General features: G+C 41.6%; 1 protein-coding gene across 3 annotated transcripts in view; it reads right to left on the bottom strand.

Annotated features, from left to right (window-relative positions):
* The window catches only part of LOC135539016 (ras GTPase-activating protein 1-like), a 53,250-nt gene that overhangs the window by 13,783 nt on the left and 18,309 nt on the right, over positions 1-21,158 (bottom strand). For all 3 annotated transcript variants that reach the window (XM_064964902.1, XM_064964903.1, XM_064964901.1), the window contains one exon: positions 5,160-5,312. In XM_064964902.1, coding sequence (XP_064820974.1) covers positions 5,160-5,312 — 153 coding nt within the window. The remainder of the gene's footprint in view (positions 1-5,159; positions 5,313-21,158) is intronic.

Raw genomic sequence — 21,158 nt, forward strand, 5'->3', positions numbered from 1 at the left:
TGGCATCTATGAAACAAAAGGAAAAGACATGCATTAAACCACCATGACTAATCAGATAATAGTCTTGTGTGAAATTGCTTGAGTAATGATGAAAATGACATGATTAAAGTCTTGGCGAGGCAGCGAACAGAGGGGAGCACATCTCAGTCTGACTAAGCGGTAATGTAGACGAGACACCATTCAAATACATCTTCTTATGGTTAGGCTACATGTTTAACCTTGCCTTCCTAATACCAATCCACATGGGTTCCTATAAAGCAATGTTGTGAATGAGATGTCATCATTTCCTTGTATGTTATCAATCGTCTACTGAAGTGCCTGGTGTTGATCAGGTCTAGGAGGTATTGGTCATCAATGAACGTCGGACCTCATTGACAGGTCGAGCAAACTCATTGGAACAAATACAGTTGAATAAAATCAAATAAAAGTTTAAAACAGTATGCACTAGGGCTGGGAATTGCCAGGGACCTCACGATACAATATTATCACGATACTTAGGTGCCGATACAATATGTACTGTGATTATCACGATACAGCTGTGAGTCTTTCTGGGTAAGTCTAAGTGCTTTCCACACCTGGATTGCGCAACATTTTTCCATTATATAATTTTCTAAATTCTTCAAGCTCTGTCAAATTTGTTGTTGATCATTGCTAGACAAGCATTTGTTGTCAAAGAAGATTTAAGTAGATTTAAGTCAAAAATTGCCACTCAGGGTCTTCTTTGGCTCCATTCGGTTTCTTTTTTATCCTGAAAACCTCCCCAGTCCTTAACGTTTATAACAATACCCATAACATGATGCAGCCACCACTATGCTGAAAATATGGAGAGTGGTACTCAGTAATGTGTTATATATGATTTGCCCCAAGCATAACACTTTGTATTCTAGACTAAAAGTGAATTGCATGGCCACATTCTTTGCAGTATTACTTTAGAGTCTTGTTGCAAACAGGATGCATGTTTAGGACTATTTTTATTCTGTCCAGGCTTCCTTCTTTACACTCTGTCAATTATATTGACTTACTGTAGCAGTTTTGCACCAATCCACGCAGCTATGGATGCCTCCATCCGACAAAACGGATGTTCCGCTCCATTTCCCGGGTTACGTTTATACACAGGTGTTCGGAGCATGCTATATCAACTCTACATTTTATTTGTCACATACACATGTGGGTGTAGCAAAATGCTTGTGCTTCTAGTTCTGACAGTGCAGTAATATCTAACAAGTAATCTAACAAATTCACAATAACTACATTATACACAAAATGTAAGGGGACGGAATAAGAATATGTACATATAAATATGGATGAACGATGGCCGTGCGGCATAGGCAAGATGCAATAGATGGTGTGAAATACAGTATATACACACATGAGATGAGTAATGTAGGATATGTAAACATTAGTGGCATTATATGTAAAGTGACTAATGATACCTTTATTAAGTCCATTTATTAAAAAGTCCACAGTGATTTGGGTCTGTATGTTGGCAGCAGCCTCTCTACATTAGTGATGGTTGTTTAAAACCTCTTGATACTACCCATCCCGGATCCGGGATCGTGAATACAGCCTCAGGCTCATTAGCATAACGCAACGTTAACGATTTCTGAAAATCGCAAATGAAATTAAATAAATGCGCCTGCTCTCAAGCTTAGCCTTTTCTTAACAACACTGTCATCTCAGATTTTCAAAATATGCTTTTGAACCATAGCAAATCAAGCATTTGTGTAAGAGTATTGATAGCTAGCTTAGCATTTAGCGTATCATTTAGCACGCAACATTTTCACAAAAACCAGAAAACCAAATAAATAAAATCATTTACCTTTGAAGAACTTCAGATGTTTTCAATGAGGAGACTCTCAGTTACATAGCAAATGTTCAGTTTTTCCTGAAAGAATCTTTGTGTAGGAGAAATCGCTCCGTTTTTTACATCACATTTGGCTACCGAAACAAACCGAAAATTCAGTCACCAAAACGTCAAACTTTTTCCAAATTAACTCCATAATATCGACCGAAACATGGCAAACGTTGTTTAGAATCAATCCTCAAGGTGTTTTTTTCACATATCTCTTCATTGATATGCTGTTCGTGGAAGCCTGCTTTCGTCTCAGAATCCCATGGAAAAATACCAGCAGCTGAAAATGACGCTCCAATTTCGACGGAGGACACCGGGCGGACACCTGGCAAATGTAGTCTCTTATGGTCAATCTTCCAATGATATGCCTACAAATACGTCACAATGCTGCAGACACCTTGGGGAAACGATAGATAGGGCAGGCTCATTCCTGTCGCATTCACAGCCATATAAGGAGACAATGAAAAACAGAGCCTCAAATCCTGCTCATTTCCTGGTTGCAGTTTCATCTTGGTTTTGCCTGTAGCTCCTGTTCTGGGGCACTCACAGACAATATCTTTGCAGTTCTGGAAACTTCAGAGTGTTTTCTTTCCAAAGCTATCAATTATATGCATAGTCGAGCATCTTTTTGTGACAAAATGGGCTGCCTGTTGGTAATCAAGCCCACCACTGTTGTGTCGTCTGGAAACTTGATGATTGCGTTGAAGGCGTGCATGGCCACGCAGTCATGGGTGAACAGGTAGTTCAGAGGAGAGGGGCTGAGCACGCACCCTTGTGGGGCCCCAGTGTTGAGGATCAGCGAAGTGGAGATGTTTCCTACCTTCACCACCTGGGGGCTGCCCGTCAGAAAGTCCAGGACCCAGTTGCACATGGCAGGGTTGAGACCCAGGGCCTTGAGTTAATGATGAGCTTGGAGGGTACTATGGTGTTGAATGCTGAGCTGTAGTCCATGAACAGCATTGTTACGTAGGTATTCCTCTTGTCCACATTGGATCGGGCAGTGTGATGGCGATTGCATAGTCTGTGGACCTGATGGAGCGGTGTGTAAAATGAAGTGAGTCTAGGGTGGCAGGTAAGGTGGAGGTGATATGATCCTTGACTAATCATGATGACAGAAGTGTGTGCTACGGAGCGATAGTCATTTAGTTCAGGTATCTTTGCCTTCGTTGGTAAAGGAACAATGGTGTCCATCTTGAATTTAGCGACACCAGACTTGGATAGTGACTGATTGAATATGTCCGTAAAACACACCAGCCAGCTAGTCTGCGCATTCTCGGATGACACGGCTAGGGATGCCGTCTGGGCCAGCAGCCTTGCAAAGGTTAACACGTTTAAATGTCTTACTTACGTCGGCCCCTCCCTCTCCTCCTCTGTGCCCGACGTGAGTAAGACATTTAAACTTGTTAACATTTGTAAGGCTGCTGGTCCAGACAGTGTCCCTAGCCGCGTCATTGTCTGAGGCTTCCCGGAACATTTTGCAGTCTAAGTGATCAAAAGAATCTTGAAGCATGGATTCCGATTGGTCAGACCAACATTGAATGGTTCTAGACACGGGTACATCCTGTTTGAGTTTCTGTCTATAGGACTGTACGAGCAAGACGGAGTCGTGGTCGGATTTGCCGAAGGGAGGGTGGTGGAGGGCATTGTATGCATTGCAGAATTTAGAGTAGCAGTGGTCCAGTGTTTTGCTTGAGCAGGTACCACAGTCAACGTGCTGGTAGAATTTAGGTAGCCTTGTTCTCAAATGAACTAATTAGCAAAGGTGATCGGCTCGTCTTCCGTCTGTTTTCCATAAACAAGTGCTGTAACTTGGAGATATGGCCATGTGGGAACACTAACCGTTTTAAGGTGGGTATCAATTTCATTTCTTACTGAAATGAAAGATAAGATCCAAAACCGTACATGCAAGCGATGCATGTTAATGTTCAGACAGAGTGTCAGGGGATGGTAAAACTGCACCTTACAGAAGACACCTTTGTCCAATGACTTAATGTGTAATGTAATGGAACGGAGTCATGATTAAGGCTGTTGTGGTCACGGAATTGTCAGCCAGTGATTGTTAAGCAAATAACTGGTCAGTCTCAAGGTAATTGACCGTTAATTAACAAACATATTTTGCATCTCCTAGCTTCCACACATAGGATTTATTAGCCAAAAAGTAATTTTAAAAAGCCTTTTTTAAAAGCCCAATAAATCAAAAGTCCAATAAATCAATTTTAAAAAGCCCAATAAATCCATGTAATATAGCCTACACCTTCCCAATGAATCCATTATTTATTATAGACAGGTCTAAAGAAGACAAAGACAATGTAGTCTATTTCAGAAGAAAAGAATAGCATACTCCGAGTTGTCCTTATGTGGCTATGCCAAATAGCTGTGGGCTGCACTAGTTAATTTAGCAGACAAGATTTTTTTTTACGAGTTATGCAACTATGATTTGAAAAAGTCACAAAAAAAAGGCATTGTTTCATGTGCTGGGCATCATTCACAAGAGATAATATATCATTCACAAGTGAAAGGCTAATATTGTCACCCATTAGACTATTCTTGATTTAAATCTGATCTTTACATATACTAAATAATTGTTTCAATTTAGAATGGACCATTATCATGCAACTGTATCGAAACAGGGGCACTTAAGTAGCGAATGGCGGACACTTTTCCCCACGGTTTATTGTCATGCCAGCCAGGTAGGCTATACTCCTGTTTTAAATATAAGCATTTCGCTTAATTTTAGGAAAGTTGAGAAATAAATATAGGCCTTGTCTTTTTATTAGCAGACATCACCATGTTTTCTTCCACAATTGCATAGCCCGTAGAAATGTTGTGCAACATGAGCTCATGGGCTCTCGTGAACTGTTTGATTACATTTGCATTGATGTCAGATTTTTATTTATTTTTTATTTTACCTTTAACCAGGCAAGTCAGTTAAGAACAAATTCTTATTTTCAATGACGGACTAGGAACAGTGGGTAGAACCCCAGGTTGTACCTTGTCAGCTCGGGGGTTTGAACTTGCAACCTTCCGGTTACTAGTCCAACGCTCTAACCACTAGGCTACCCTGCCGCTACCCTGATTAGAGGGACAATAGCGTGCTGAGTACCAGGCAGTTAGCAAGTAGGCTACTAATGGCAAATCAGCAGCATCAGATCTTGGAGAATTGCCGTGACTAAACGGTCATGTGGAATTTGACTGCCTTTATGACTCATGACCGCTGGTGTGGAGGTAATATGGTCACCGCAACAGCCCTAGTCATGATCAATTGTTTATATGCTCAGTGTCTCTCTCGTTCTGTGTGGGTACTGACCTGAAGTGGTTGACCACACTGGTCATGCTGAGAAAGGACAGGACAAAGGAGCCGGGCCGGCGGTCACTCTCCCTGATGAGGTAGCTGCCGGGGGTCCTGGCCTGCCGCAACCGCTCCTCAGCAATGGTCCGGTCCAGCTTCCCATGGTACCACCTGACACACAGACAGGGAGGGAAAGCGACAGTCAGCCTCGGGTGACTAGACCTGCATTTACATTATGTTGGACTTTTTATGTTGTTTTTTTCCCTCTCGGGAAAACGTTGTCAACATGAAGACTATGTGCTCTATTTAGCGTACCATCTGAGAGGATTCCAGGAGGGAGTGACATGTGCACAGTTACTCACAGACAAGGTCTTCATGTAGGCTTGTTACACGGCGTGACATTATTCAAACATACTTCAGCCTAATAGCCGTGCAAGTTCAAATTTGGTTCACATCGTAAACAATGAATAATTAAAATCACTGAATTGATGAATAAATATGTTGGGGTCTTAAATAAAATAGCCTACTTCATTCACACAAACACCCACTCCATTGTTCGCCCATTATTTTAGGCTACTCCATTTCAGTCAAATTAACTATCACTTCTCAAATCAACCACTCAGTTTGTCACACTTGTTCCCTCACATGCATAGACTCAATGGAGTCTCATATTCAATAGACATTACACTCGTTTGTTCATTCATTCAAGCTGCAATATTTAACCTTCTGGGTAACCTGGCTAAATTAGCATAGAAATGCGAGTTCTAGATCTGTCATGCTCATTGAAAGCGAGTCGAAGAAGCAGTAGATCTGTTGTATGTGCAATATTTCTATGCTTCCCTGTCTTAAGTTTTGTTTGAGTCTTACTTTTGGGTTTTGTACACCAGCTTCAAACAGCTGAAAATACAATCTTTTTGGATATGTAAAAACAACAAATTCACAGCGGTTTAGATGGTACAACGATTCTCTACACTATAGTGAAATTAGGCAAACTATTCCAATTTTAGCAACCAGGAAATGGTGGAGCGATTTCTACATAGTGCATATTTTTACACTCATTCATAATAATACACCGATTTTTTGGGGGACGGATTCAAATAGCCTACTGCTAAAAAATTACGTTGTAGTCCTATTAGGCTGGGTCTTGACTGGGAGTGCTGTGGGCTTGACTTGAAAAAAAAATAAAATAACTGCGGGTGTGAACAAAACATTACATTGATATCTTCTGAAATATTAAGCCAGTAAGAAACCGCACTAAGATTTTACCCTTTAGTGTACCAAGAGAGTATTCACTCTAAAACAGTCGATAGGAGAGTGGAACAGAGCGCAAATGCTAAAAGCTTTTTAAGCTTCCGCCTCACCATTAAAACCAGGCTGATTTTTTAATTAAACAGTAGCTTTTTCAAACAACACTGGTTAAAATTTTACCAGGTTACTGACTAGACACTCCTGACAGATGGAAGGGGGGGGGGGGGCCTGGGGAGGCGGGATGCATGAGGTGCTGCAGTAGCTCTTTTCACACAGGACGTTAAGGGCTCCCATCTGGCTTAGAAGAGCAAGGGTCTGCACTTGTAAAATAATAATGAGAATGTGAAGTCTGTGGTGTGGAGGCAGGCGTGCTGTGAAGGAGGAAATGGGCCAGTGGAGCTCCTGGGAGGGGGTTAGGGGACTGGCTAAAGGATGTGTGATGGAGAGAGTATTGAGGAGGACAGATGTGAGAAGTGAGTGTGTGATTGAGAGAAGCGCTAAGGAGTAGGGCCTATGACTTACAGAATGATTGAGAGCAGTGAGTGCAAGTGTATCTGTGTGTGGACTACGCTTAATATGTAGCTTACGGGTGGAGTGCATGAGAATAAACTCGGTGTGTGAAGTGAGAATAGGCTAATGGTGTACACGTGACATCCAAGCCAGGGCCATTTCAAAGCAGTTTTCAGCAGTACATTTCTTTTACATTTATTTACATTAGGCTTATGTGAGGAGTTAAGGTCCAGAGTGTAGTACCTATAAGAGAGGTCAATCAGTGGCTGTCAAGAGGTAGTGAAATAGATATGCCAGTCAGGATGTGGTTAAATTCCATGTCATCGAGGAAGTTGACATTGAAAACATTGGAAATTTTGCCCTCAACTACTGATGGCAGGGCCGGCTCCCAGTTACAGAAAAGCAGACATCCCTGTGGCATAGGCCTTAATGGGCAAGGGGTTGGGGGAAGGCACAGGCGGAAGGGGGCCTTCTCCTTCCACCTCAGTCATATCTGTCAGCATGGACAAAACATGAGACTGACTGTAGTACAGCGGAGTGGAGAGCCTCACATACAAACCAGGTTGGCCAGAACCAACAGTGTTGCTGCTGAATTGGATGTTCAGGTTTTCCTGGGAGAGAGAACGGACTCTGTCAGTTAGAGTTTTGCTGACAGTGTCTTCCCAACACTTCTGCCTCATGTAAAGGGGTATTGTTGTTGTTTTGGAACATGCATTATGTGCCTGATTGAAAAGTCGGGTTTGTCAAGTGTCTAAGTAGCCTAGGCCTACTGCAATTTCGAACTCTGAAAGTACTGAAGAAATTGCATCAAATATATCTGTCCAGTATAGAGAACCATATTAGGCTACATTTACCCAACTATTGCTTGCAGCAAATAAACGACACCAGCCTGTATAGGGAACTCACATATTACCTGCACCATGAGATGTGTGCATAGTAGGCCTAGGCGACTTAGACAGTGGGGGTCCATCCTGAGGCAGCAGAGAGAGAGCGCTGTGCACTTATGGGCTTCCTTATTAAACCTTCCAGTAAGAAGGTGCACTTCCAGTATAGAAGGTGCACAGTAAACAGTGTGCAGATTTACACTGAGTCGAGTGGAAACACTAATGCAGCAGAAGATGAGTTCCATGCAGAGAAACTCTCCCAGGCTGTGTTTGTCTTCCGGAGCTCAGGTGTACTGGCCTGCTATGGGTTAGACAGATGTCCAGGTATAGGCTACTGTATCAACTGATGGGCTAAATCATATTGCAACTGCATCTGAGTGAATTCATTTCGCCTAGATCAGAACTGTCAATAGCTGTTGATCACTATGGTGTCTGATAGAGGATGTGTGAGTCTAGCTGTGAACGTTTCTTGGCTCATACTGTATTCTTGCATACTTTCAAAAACTGCAACTCCTGCAGATGTGATTTTACTGAATCATATGAGATGTGTCATATTTAATTGCGCCACCCGTCATAAGTGTTCCAACCCCACCATGTCTGAAAACGCTTGTGTGTGCAAGTTAATGAACTGCAGTGAGATAAATATTCCACCGACCTATGTGCAATATCCCTCACCAGCTAAAAAAAGTTACTCAACAAGCTACTGCACACAATAACTTTAAAAGCAACAAAAACATGGCAACCAAACGAGATGTCTTATCAACGTTAAAATAAGTTGAAGGCTACGAGCAACGCAGTCCTCACTAATGTAGGAGCTTATTTTCAATAGGCGTGTGTGTACGGTAGAACATTTGAGGATGGGTGGAGGAGTTAGCCAGGGTGTTGTGATATGTGCAGTATGACCATAACCCATGACAGCAGCGATAGGACACGCTGGTTTTATCAGTCTGAGGAATGCCTTGTCATGTCGGTGCATGAACCGAGAGCAGCAATGACGCTCTATTCTGCTCTGCTACTAGTTTAATAACACTCAAGCACTACTCTGAAATAAGGCTGCTCCCTCTGTATCCTGCATACTGTGCCGTATGCACTTCAAAAGAGCAACAACCGAAACTTGTCAACAATAAAACGTTTTTCAACCACTCCACAAATTTCTTGTAAACAAACTATGGTTTTGGCAAGTCGGTTAGGACATCCACTTGTGCATGACAAGTACATTTTCCAACAATTGTTTACAGACAGATTATTTCACTGTAACACAATTCCAGTGGGTCAGAAGTTTATATACACTAAGTTGACTGCGCCTTTAAACAGCTTGGAAAATTTAAAAAAATATGTTGTGGCTTTAGAAGCTTCTGATAGGCTAATTGACATCATTTGAGTCAATTGGAGGTGTACATGTGGATGTATTTCAAGGCCTAACTTCAAACTCAGTGCCTCTTTGCTAGACTTCATGGGAAAAATCAAAAGAAATCCGGCAAGACCTCAGATTTATACCACTCAGGAAGGAGACGTGTTCTGTCTCCAAGAGATGAACCTACATTGATGCAAAAAGTGCAAATCAATCCCAGAACAACAGCAAAGGACCTTGTGAAGATACTTTTGTACCTGTTTCCTCCAGTATCTATATCCACAGTAAAACGAGTCCTATATCGACATAACCTGAAAGGCCGCTCAGCAAGGAAGAAGCCACTGCTCAAAAACTGCCATAAAAAAGCCAGACTACGGTTTGCAACTGCACATGGGGACAAAGATTGTACTTTTTGGAGAAATGTCCTCTGATCTGATGAAACAAAAATAGAACTGTTTGGCCATAATGACCATCGTTATGTTTGGAGGAGAAGGTGATGCTTGCAAGCCGAAGAACACCATCCCAACAGTGAAGCACGGGGGTGGCAGCATCATGTTGTGGAGGTGCTTTGCTGGAGGGGGGACTGGTGCACTTTACAAAATAGATGGCATCACAAGGAATGGAAAATTAAGTGGAAATATTGAAGCAACATCAAGACATCAGTCAGGAAGTTAAAGCTTGGTTGCAAATGGGTCTTCCAAATGGACAATGACCCCAAGCATGCTTCCAAAGTTGTGGCAAAATGGCTAATGAATAACAAAGTCAAGGTATTGGAATGGCCATCACAAAGCCCTGACCTCAATCCTATAGAAAACTTGTGGGCAGAAGTGAAAAAGCGTTTGCGAGAAAGGAGGCCTACAAACCTGACTCAGTTACACCAGCTCTGTCAGGAGGAATGGACCAAAATTCACCCCATAACAGAAGGCAACCGAGACACAATCACTACAACAACATGAGAGAAGAGGGCCTACATTTTTCAATCAGTGTAGATGAATCAGGGTTAATGGGCAAGACAGGATAAGTGCCTTTTAACAGGGTATGATAGAAGGTGCTGCCAGGCATACCGGCTTGTGTGTGTCAAAAACTGCAATGCTGAGTTCCGCGTTCAGCGGTTTCCCGTTTGGGTAGTAGACTATTCTTGATGCGAAGGACATCAAGCCTCCTTGACAACTGTGGGAAGCATTCGTGTTAACATCGGCCAGCATCCATATGAATGCTTGACACCTTGTAGTCCTTGCCACGACAAATAAAGGCAGTTCTGAGGGCAAATGGTGGGGTGCAAATCTATATTAGGAAGGTGTTCTTAATGTTCTGTACACACACAAAGTTGACACCTATTCATGCAAGGGTTTTTTTCTTTATTTTTACTATTTTCTATATTGAAGAATAAAAGTGAAGACTTTAAAACTACACAAAAACACAAATAGAAATCATGTAGTAACCAAAAAAAACGTAAGCAAATCACAACGTTTTATATTTGAGATTCTTCAAAGTAGCCACCCTTTGCCTTGATGACAGCTTTGCATACTCTTGTCAATTTATAAAATGTCTTTCCTTCTTAATGCTTTTAATAATAAACAAACAATGGCAAGGACAGCTCAAATAAGCAAAGAAAATGACAGTCCATCATTACTTTAAGACATGAAGGTCAGTCAATCTGGAAATTTCAAGAAAGTTTCTGAAAGTGCAGTCACAAAAACCAAGCGCTATGATGAAATTGGCTCTCATGAGGACCGCCACAGGAAAGGAAGACCCAGAGTTACCTCTGCTACAGATAAGTTCTTCAGAGTTAACTGCACCTCAGATTGCAGTCCAAATAAATGCTTCGGAGTTCAGGTAACAGACATCAACTGTTCAGAGGAGTAAAAATCAGGGCTTCATGGTCAAATTGCTGCAAAGAAATCACTAAAGGACACCAATAAGAAGAAGATACTTGCTTGGGCCAGTAAACACAAGCAATGGACACTAGACCCGTGGAAATCTGTTCTTTGGTCTGATGAGTCCAAATGTACAACCGCCGTGTCTTTGTGAGACGCAGAGTATGTGAACGGATGATCTCCGCATGTGTGGTTCCCACCGTGAAGCATGGAAGAGGTGGTGTGATGGTGCTTTACTGGTGACACGGTCAGTGATGTTTAGAATTCCAGGCACACTTAACCAGCATGGCTACCACAGCATTCTGCAGCTAATTGCCATCCCATCTGGTTTGCGCTTACTGGGACTATGTGTTTTTCAACACGACAATGACCCAAAACACACCTCTAGGCAGTGTAAGGGCTATTTGACCAAGGAGAGAGTGATGGAGTGCTGCGTCAGATGACCGGTCCTCCACAATCACCCGACCACAACCCAATTGAGATGGTTTGGGAAGAGTTGGACAGCAGACGGAAGGAAAACCAGCCAACAAGTGTTCAGCATATGTGGGAAAAGCATTCCTCATGAAGCTGGAATGCCAAGTGTGTGCAAAGCTGTCATCAAGGCAAAGGGTGGCTACTTTGAAGTATCTCAAATATATTTATTTAACACCGTTTTGGTTACTACATTTTATAGTTTTGATGTCTACACTATTATTCTATAATGTAGAAAAAAAGAAAAAAAATTAAATGAGCAGGTGTCCAAACTTTTGACTGATACTGTATATGGATGAATTAAAGCCAGGCAAATGTAATAGTAAATTAGGTCTACAATCAATAGCTTAAGTTGTTGTTTCATGTCTCCTCAATTTTCTTAGACAATTAGGGTAAGGCAAGGGCTGGTTCCTCACCTTTGCTGCTGCTGCCTCCGCCGCATTGTTCTAAATCCCAATATGCTGGTTAACTTTGCTATTATGCACACAGCAACATGGGGAAAGGCACCAATTCTACGGCACACTGACGATTACATTTCAGAACCGCGGACTGTGACCATAACCAACACTGGAGAAAGCGCATTTGTTATACATTTTCTTGGGGAGGATTTATTAGAGTTTCACCATTATTTGTAGATAACATACACAATATTCAGTCTCACGTCTTAAGAGTGATAACTGTGCCATTCCGCAATGGATTAGTCCACCGAGACAGGCACAAATCAGACAGGTGTCTTGTGCATAAAAAACAACTAAAATTGCAACTGCCCAGCTAAAGAAATCTTGGTCCACCAACAGCCTATCGACCAAATGACTAAATGTGATCAGCCCTAGAAACATTGTAGCATTTAGGCTACCTGATTTTGTGTGTTATTTATTTCACCTTTATTTATTTGTGTGATTTCTCTACAGATCTCTACACACTGAATGGTATTTTCAGTATGTAAAAATGGACAATTAGAAGCAACAGGTTTAGAAATGAGCGTTGCACCGCTTGAGCGACAACTTCGACCCTGAAATGGTTTGAACACAAGGCAAAAGCCTATATACCATGTACTGCCCCCCCCCCCAGGCTCCTTCTGAGATGAAGCAAAAATGCTTCTGTGTTTGAGTATTCAGGACGTGACCTCTGGTTAGACTCTGGACGGCTGGCGAGCAGGGATGGAGGGAGAGCGCGGGACTGAGACCTCTCGATTTGCAAGGGCTACGTCTCTAAGGCTTAGAGGGCACTTGGCTTGTTGTTGCTTGAATGAGGACTGAGTCTTATTCTCTCGCTCACTAGTTCTCCCTTGTGCATTTGCCTCTGCTGTTTTTCCCCTCCCTCCACCATGCAAAAACATCTCCGAAGTCGTCCAGTCACTGCTCATCAACGTCAACAAGTAATGAAACTGCACCACCACTTTACATTAGCAATATGCCTCGGCGGAGCTGCCAGCTGTCAGAGGGGAAATGGAGCTCATCGTGTCTTCTCTGCACGGATAGGACTGTCCTCTGTCACTAACAATGTTTAGCCAAACAGTCCATATTTAAATGTATATTCCACATAGCCCTAAATTGGAGATAATGAAGCTTGTCCTAATATTTATTGACACTTTTGACACAAATTCTAGAGGAGCATCTAGTTGTAACTACAGGAGGAAAACATTGGGGACACGTTTCTACACCATTATATGCACACACACCAGCTTTTTAATCTATATCAATGAATCCAATTAATGTGGACTCAACAAATATATGAATGTAAACTAGAATCAAAGCAATAACTCACCCAAACACAGCTCCAAACAAAAGCAAAGCATTACGAAAATATATTTAGGGAAAAATGTATGGGTAATTCCAAAAACCCAACTGTCTGGGAGAGATTAATAAACAGAGAGAGACAAAGAGATAGAACATGCAAATCCTATATATCCTGTCCTACCAGCCTGTTAAGAGAGTAAAAGGAGAGCTGGCTGGCTAGGTGCCCCACTTACGCAGAGTTGGCTCTCTGCTGCATCTTGTCGTTTGTCCCGCTCTCTCACAAGGTGTGCCCGCTCCACTGACGCTACTTATTCTGCTGCTGAGGAGAATGTTGAGTCGGAGTGACTAGGGTCTGAATGCTCCGGCACGGAAAGCAACTCAAACACAACTCTAAATCAGTCTGTGCCATGATGCTATAAGCCTGCTGTGCCGATAAAGTCAGTCCGCACTCTAGGGTCTGTGAGCAGCAACCGAAGGGGGCTGCTGGACTGGACCAGACCTCACATATGCTGGAAGCCTTGCTAAGCGATTTGAAAATATTCTGATAAGTTGTCCAGTTTTATTATCGTCCAGAAGGTTTGAGGGAAAGTTTTTTTTCTTACAGGATGAGGAGGTTGAGTCAGTCTGCATCTTAAAGGCAAGCAGAAAGAACGTCTCTTTCCCTCTCTTTCTCTGGAGTCTAAAATAAAGCCACGCATCATGATCATGCAGCCAATTGGCTTTAGGAAAAGTGGGGCAGTGTAGGTAGGGAGTGACGTCACACGAGTATGGTTGGAAAGCAACAACACATCAGGGCTTGACATCCAGGTAAATTTGCCAGTGGCACACTGGGCCTGTGCCAACAATGCTACTGGTCAGAATGAAAATACTGGCCCAAGAAAGCTGGTAACGCACGCATAATTTCAATTGATCTTTTTTTACATTGATTGTGCAAATGTTTTATTTTCCCCCCTCAAACGATCTAAAAAAGGGTGTTCTTGTTAGCGATTTTCAACAAATCAGCAGTCTATATTTTAGGGCCCTATAAAGTCAGTTTTATTTTTCCAAAAATCTATTTTTACGGTTTTGATTTCCAGGTTCCAGAGTTTGTTTTTTCAAGTTCACTCACACTTTTGTTTAGATACATAAAAAAATAAAATACACTTTATGTTCTAAGTCCACAACAATACTTACACCACATCGGTAGACCACTTATGAGGTCTGAAAAAAAGTTGCCCTCTAATTAATTTTTGCACTTAGAGAAAATTGGGTTTGGCGAGCAGCGTTTCTGTACAATGTGCAGCGTAGGCTAAGTGTGACGGCAGGTTGCAAAACAAATTGATACAAATCCACATGATATCACTCCGCCAGGTAGGCCTACTTTGCAGTTAACATTTAAAATGGTTAAGGTTTACAGGGAAAGGCTATAAAAAGTTTCATTCAAACTAGAGGTCGACCGATTAAATTGGAATGGCCGATTAATTATGGCCGATTTCAAGTTTCATAACAATCGGAAATCGGTATTTTGGACACCTTTATTTAACAAGGCAAGTCAGTTAATTAAGAACACATTCTTATTTTCAATGACGGCAAAGGAATGATGGGTTAACTGCCTCGTTCAGGGGCAGAACGATGTAATTTTACCTTGTCAGCTCGGGGGATTCCATCTTGCAACCTTACAGTTAACTAGTCCAACGTTCTAACCACATGATTACATTGCACTCCACGAGGAGCCTGCCTTGCAGTAAGCCAAGGTAAGTTACTAGCTAGCATGAAACTTATCTTCTATAAAACAATCAATCATAATCACAAGTTCAACTAGTAATATCATCTATGTGTAGTTATCTAGCGTGTCCTGCGTTGCATATAATCGATGCGGTGCGTATCGTTGCTCCATTGTGTACCTAACCATAAACATCAATGTCTTTCTTAAAATGAAATACACAGAAGTAAATATTTTTAAACCTGCATATTTAGCTAGAAGTGACACAGGTAAACAGGCAATGTTAACCAGGTGAAATTGTGTCACTTCTCTTGCGTTCGTTGCACGCAGAGTCAGTGTAAATGCAACAGTTTGGGCCGCCTGGCTCAGACTTTTACGTAATTATGACATAACATTGAAGGTTGTGCAATGTAACCGGAATATTTAGACTTGGATGTCACCCGTTAGATAAAATACGGAACAGCTCCGTATTTCACTGCAAGAATAAACGTCTTGTTTTCGAGATGATAGAAATACGAGCCTTAGGTCATTAACATGGTCGAATCCGGAAACTGTGTGTTATTATGTTATAAACTAAGTCTATGATTTGATAGAGCAGTCTAACAGAGCGGTGGTAGGCAGCAGCAGGCTCGTAAGCATTCATTCAAACAGCACTTTCGTGCGTTTTGCCAGCAGCTCTTCGCTATCGACTCCCGAGATTAGGCTGGTGTAACCAATGTGAAATGGCTAGCTAGTTAGCGGGCTGAACGCTAATAGCGTTTCAAACATCACTCGCTCTGAGACTTGGGAGTAGTTGTTCCCCTCGCTCTGCAAGGGCCGCGGCTTTTGTGAAGAGATGGGTAACGCTGCTTCGAGGCTGGCTGTTGTCGATGTGTTCCTGGTTCAAGCCCAGGTAGGGGCGAGGAGAGGAACGGAAGCTATACTGTTACACTGGCAATGCTAAAGTGCCTAGAAGAACATCCAATAGTCAAAGGTTAATGAAATACAAAATGGTAGAGAGAAATAGTCCTATAATAACTACAACCTAAAACTTCTTACCTGGGAATATTGAAGACGCATGTTAAAAGGAACCACCAGATTTCATATGTTCTCATGTTCTGAGCAAGGAACCTAAAGGTTAGCTTTCTTACATGGCACATATTCCATTTGTACCTTTTTCTCTTTGCATTATTTAAACCAAATTGAACATGTTTCATTATTTATTTGAGGCTAAATTGATTTTATTGATGTATTAAGTTAAAATAAGTGTTCATTCAGTATTGTAGTAATTGTCATTATTACAAATACATTTAAAAAATTTGGCAGATTAATTGGTATTGGCTTTTTTTGGTCCTCCAATAAATCGGTATCAACGTTGAAAAAAATCATAAACGGTCAACCTCTAATTCAAACGGCGCATGACTTACGACTAAACTTTTAGAATACCGATTGTTGTCTAAGCATTTACTGGTAGATAAGTTTAAATGTATTTCCTACCTACCGCTGTCATTCTTCATTCTGTGAGCTCTTTCATGCAACTACCAGTTGAGAGCTGCGCGCTCTTGTTGCATGACAGATTATTCCGCTCAAACTAGGGTATGTGCGCATGTGATAAATAATCTATATAACTAACAGCTTTGGGAATTTTTTATATATGTTTTAAATTATAAATTATATAGCCCAGATTAAAAATAGCATTGTGATAATCTTTTTTTTCACACTGGCCCAAGCAGACCACTGATGTGGATGATTGACTGGCCCAGAGGGATTCCAAAACCTCCACTGGCACGGTGAGCAGCCCTGTATGTCGAGCCCTGAGCATGCTGCCATAACCTCTGTGGGCCTTCTGTGGGGTTCTTACATACAACCACATGTCACCTGTAACTAGCTGTGTGCGTGGTTCAAGACACACTCACCCTGAAATTCCATATTGATTACAAACTCCAGGATTATTTTGGTAAATGTACAAAAACACAACATTTTCAAATGTAAACACTACATGGGTTTATGTAACAACCGGATCATTATGCAAATTGTGATCTGGGTATTTCCATCTAAAAATGACCCATGTGCACCAACATGAGAAGTTTATAGGAGCATGTCACATTGTGTCAAATGAAAGCTAAGAGTCTATACTTTTTATAAATTAAGGCATATACATTTTTTAAACCACTTCACATGCAAAACATTTGGGAAAAGCAAAGGCTTGATTACTGCTCTATTTTTCACAGATGGAGTGTCACAGCTTGTTACCCTCAGTCAAGGGAGAGAGTGACAGCACACAGGGACTAGCTTGACGCACACAGATGGAGGGCTAAGGGCATCCAAGACTTTAAAGCCCAGTCAGAATGTTGCCCCATCTCCATCACAGTGCCCACACAGAACAAATCTCCAACCTTATGGTTGCCAATCAGGTTCCCTACAAAAGCTACTCAAAGCTTTTGACCCATTTAATCAGAGGGCCATTATGGGAATTCTGACTGCTTTGCTCCTCCAAAATGACTAGCAATCATGTTCCATCGGATTTAACCTGTTAAACTCTGACCCACTTTGATGGCATTTTCTAAACAACGCAGAATATTGTATACTACCCTCCAGGTACATTTTGGTTTCAAAACTACAAGTCCTACCAAAACCTGCTTAGTACTGTTAGTACTTTAAGAACTGTGAGATTATGATAAAGTTGTTACTACTACAGAGGCAACCCCCAGAAGCGTAGCAGTTATTGGCTCAACTAAAGGTTGAGATTATGCTGCGCGACTTAGGTGATTTGTGGTTTAGTACGGAACTTGCGTCACTGCTTCATTGCTCCAGACCAGCGCAAGGTGGAGTTCGAGCACTGATTATGCTTTTGGGTCCGAAGGCGCAAGTGTCTCTAACTGACAATGATTGAATGGACGACATAAACCAAAAAGAAACTGATAATTGTGCATGACTTCAAAATTGAATTTCAATTAACTGAATGATGAGGATGAAGGTGATTGTATTTAGAACAATAGTGTAAGAATTGCAATTCCTCTGTCCTGCATGCGCACACCCTGAAAAAAAAGAAAAAAGGTATTTCTACTTGTCAGTATTACTTACTAAAAAAACTGTTACACTAAGGTTTTTATTCTAAGAGAAACTAAATGTTCAATTATATTCTTAAGATATATATGTTGACTGAATATAAGCAAGTGATGTCGGCTAAATAAATCAAGTTGACGGCGCAGGCATATAGCCTCGGCACCTACATAAAGTTGAGTGACTCATTCATGGATTTGGATCAAAATAGATCTGGACACCATGTATAATAATAGCCCATAATGGGCTATCAGCAAGACAATAGACTCTTGCCAACACCTCCCTGTATTTTGATACTTTGTGGAAGGCAATTGATCAGTATTAAAAACGTTGTGGATGGGGCCTCCCGAGTGGCACAGCGGTCTAAGATACTGTGGTGCAAACTGAGTTGCTACAGATGCTGGTACGATACCTGTGCCTGCCGCGACCAGGAGACCCATGAGGCAAATAGTGGGCTTTTGGTTTCTCTCCCTCTAAAAACAGAAACAAACAACTAAATAACAAACTGACTTTATTTAGAAATGAGTAAGAATGCCTCACCCCATGTTCAAGAACAGCCTTTTTCCTCACTCACTTTAGGTTATTTGAAAACGAAATCTCCAAAATACACTGCTCAAAAAAATAAAGGGAACACTTAAACAACACAATGTAACTCCAAGTCAATCACACTTCTGTGAAATCAAACTGTCCACTTAGGAAACAACACTGATTGCCAATAAATTTCACATGCTGTTGTGCAAATGGAATAGACAACAGGTGGAAATTATAGGCAATTAGCAAGACACCCCCAATAAAGGAGTGATTCTGAAGGTGATAACCACAGACCACTTCTCAGTTCCTATGCTTCCTGGCTGATGTTTTGGTAACTTTTGAATGCTGGCAGTGCTTTCACTCTAGTGGTAGCATGAGACGGAGTCTACAACCCACACAAGTGGCTCAGGTAGTGCAGCTCATCCAGGATGGCACATCAATGCGAACTGTGGCAAGAAAGTTTGCTGTGTCTGTCAGCGTAGTGTCCAGAGCATAGAGGCGCTACCAGGAGACAAGCCAGTACATCAGGAGACGGGAGGAGGCCGTAGGAGGGCAACAACTCAGCAGCAGGACCGCTACCTCTGCCTTTGTGCAAGGAGGAGCTGGAGGGGCACTGCCAGAGCCCTGCAAAATGTGAGACCATATGCTGGTGCGGTTGGCCCTGGTTCCTCCTAATGCAAGACAATGCCAGACCTCATGTGGCTGGAGTGTGTCAGCAGTTCCTGCAAGAGGAAGGCATTGATGCTATGGACTGGCCCGCCCGTTCCCCAGATGGATGGATGGATGGATGGATGGATGGATGTATATATATATATATATATATATATATATATATATATATATATATATATATATATATATATATATATTTTTTTTTTTTTTAACAAAGTGATTATTATTATTTCATTCCTTCATTCATTATTATATAAAAGCCCCTAAGATTTTCTCACAGATCAGATTTGCCCTAACAAAAAATGCCCCATAGATATTAATTTAGAATCCTCCAATCCTCTAAATCCAAGGGGCATTTTTCAGTCGGGCAAATCTGATCTGTGAGAATATCTAAAGGGGCTTTTATATAATTCTAAATTAATTAAATAAATCACTTTGCTTAAAAATAATTATATTTTGAGATTTCATTTTCAAATAACCTAAAGTAGGGGAGAAAAGATCATTCTTGAAAATGGGGTGGGACAATTACTAAATAAAGCCAGTTTGTCATTCAGAATGATTTACTTCTGGTATAGAGGGAGAGAAACCAAAAACCCACCGTCGCCTCATGGGTCTCCCGGTTGCGGCCGGCACGGGTATCGAACCGGCATCTGTAGCAACGCAGTTTGCAATGCAGTGTCTTAGACCACTGAACCACTCACACACACAGTGGGGCAAAAAAGTATTTAGTCAGCCACCAATTGTGCAAGTTCTCCTACTTAAAAAAATGAGGCCTGTAATTTTCATAGGTACACTTCAACTATGACTCACAAAATGAGGAGAATTTTTTTTCCTCGCCAGAAAATCACATTGTAGGATTTTTAATGAATTGATTTGCAAATTATGGTGGAAAATAAGTATTTGGTCAATAACAAACGTTTCTCAATACTTTATACCCTGTTGGCAATGACAGAGGTCAAACGTTTTCTGTAAGTCTTCACAAGGTATTTTGGCCCATTCCTCCATGCAGATCTCCTCTTGAGCAGTGATGTTTTGGGGCTGTTGCTGGGCAACACGGACTTTCAACTCCTTCCAAAGACTTTCTATGGGGTTGAGATCTGGAGACTGGCTAGGCCACTCCAGGACCTTGAAATGCTTCTTACGAAGCCACTCCTTCGTTGCCCGGGCGGTGTGTTTGGGATAATTGTCATGCTGAAAGACCCAGCCATGTTTCATCTTCAATGCCCTTGCTGATGGTCGGCTTTGTTACTTTGGTCCCAGCTCTCTGCAGGTCATTCACTAGGTCTCCCCGTGTGGTTCTTGGATTTTTGCTCACCATTCTTGTGATCATTTTGACCCCACGGGGTGAGATCTTGCATGGAGCCCCAGATCGAGGGAGATTATCAGTGGTCTTGTATGTCTTCCATTTTCTAATAATTGCTCCCACAGTTGAGTTCTTCAAACCAAGCTGCTTACCTATTGTAGATTCAGTCTTCCCAGCCTGGTGCAGGTCTACAATTTTGTTTCTGGTGTCCTTTGACAGTTCTTTGGTCTTGGCCATAGTGGAATTTGGAGTGTGACTATTTGACGTTGTGGACAGGTGTCTTTTATACTGATAACAAGTTCAAACAGGTGCCATTATTACAGGTAACGAGTGGAGGACAGAGGAGCCTCTTAAAGAAGAAGTTACAGGTCTGTGAGAGCCAGACATCTTGCTTGTTTGTAGGTGACCAAATACTTATTTTCCACCATAATTTGCAAATAAATTCATTGTAGGATTTTTAATGTGACTTTCTGGATTTTTTTTTTCTAATTTTTTGAGTCATAGTTGAAGTGTAACTATGATGAAAATTACAGGCCTCATCTTTTTAAATGGGAGAACTTGCACAATTGGTTGCTGACTAAATACTTTTTTGCTCCACTGTGTGTGTGTGTGTGTGTGTGTGTGTATATATATATATATATTTTTTTTTTTTCAATGACGTGACTCTCCGCCAATTATTTAAAATTA

Source organism: Oncorhynchus masou, unplaced genomic scaffold (genome assembly GCF_036934945.1).
Source record: "Oncorhynchus masou masou isolate Uvic2021 unplaced genomic scaffold, UVic_Omas_1.1 unplaced_scaffold_13___fragment_6___debris, whole genome shotgun sequence".
NCBI lineage: Eukaryota > Metazoa > Chordata > Actinopteri > Salmoniformes > Salmonidae > Oncorhynchus > Oncorhynchus masou.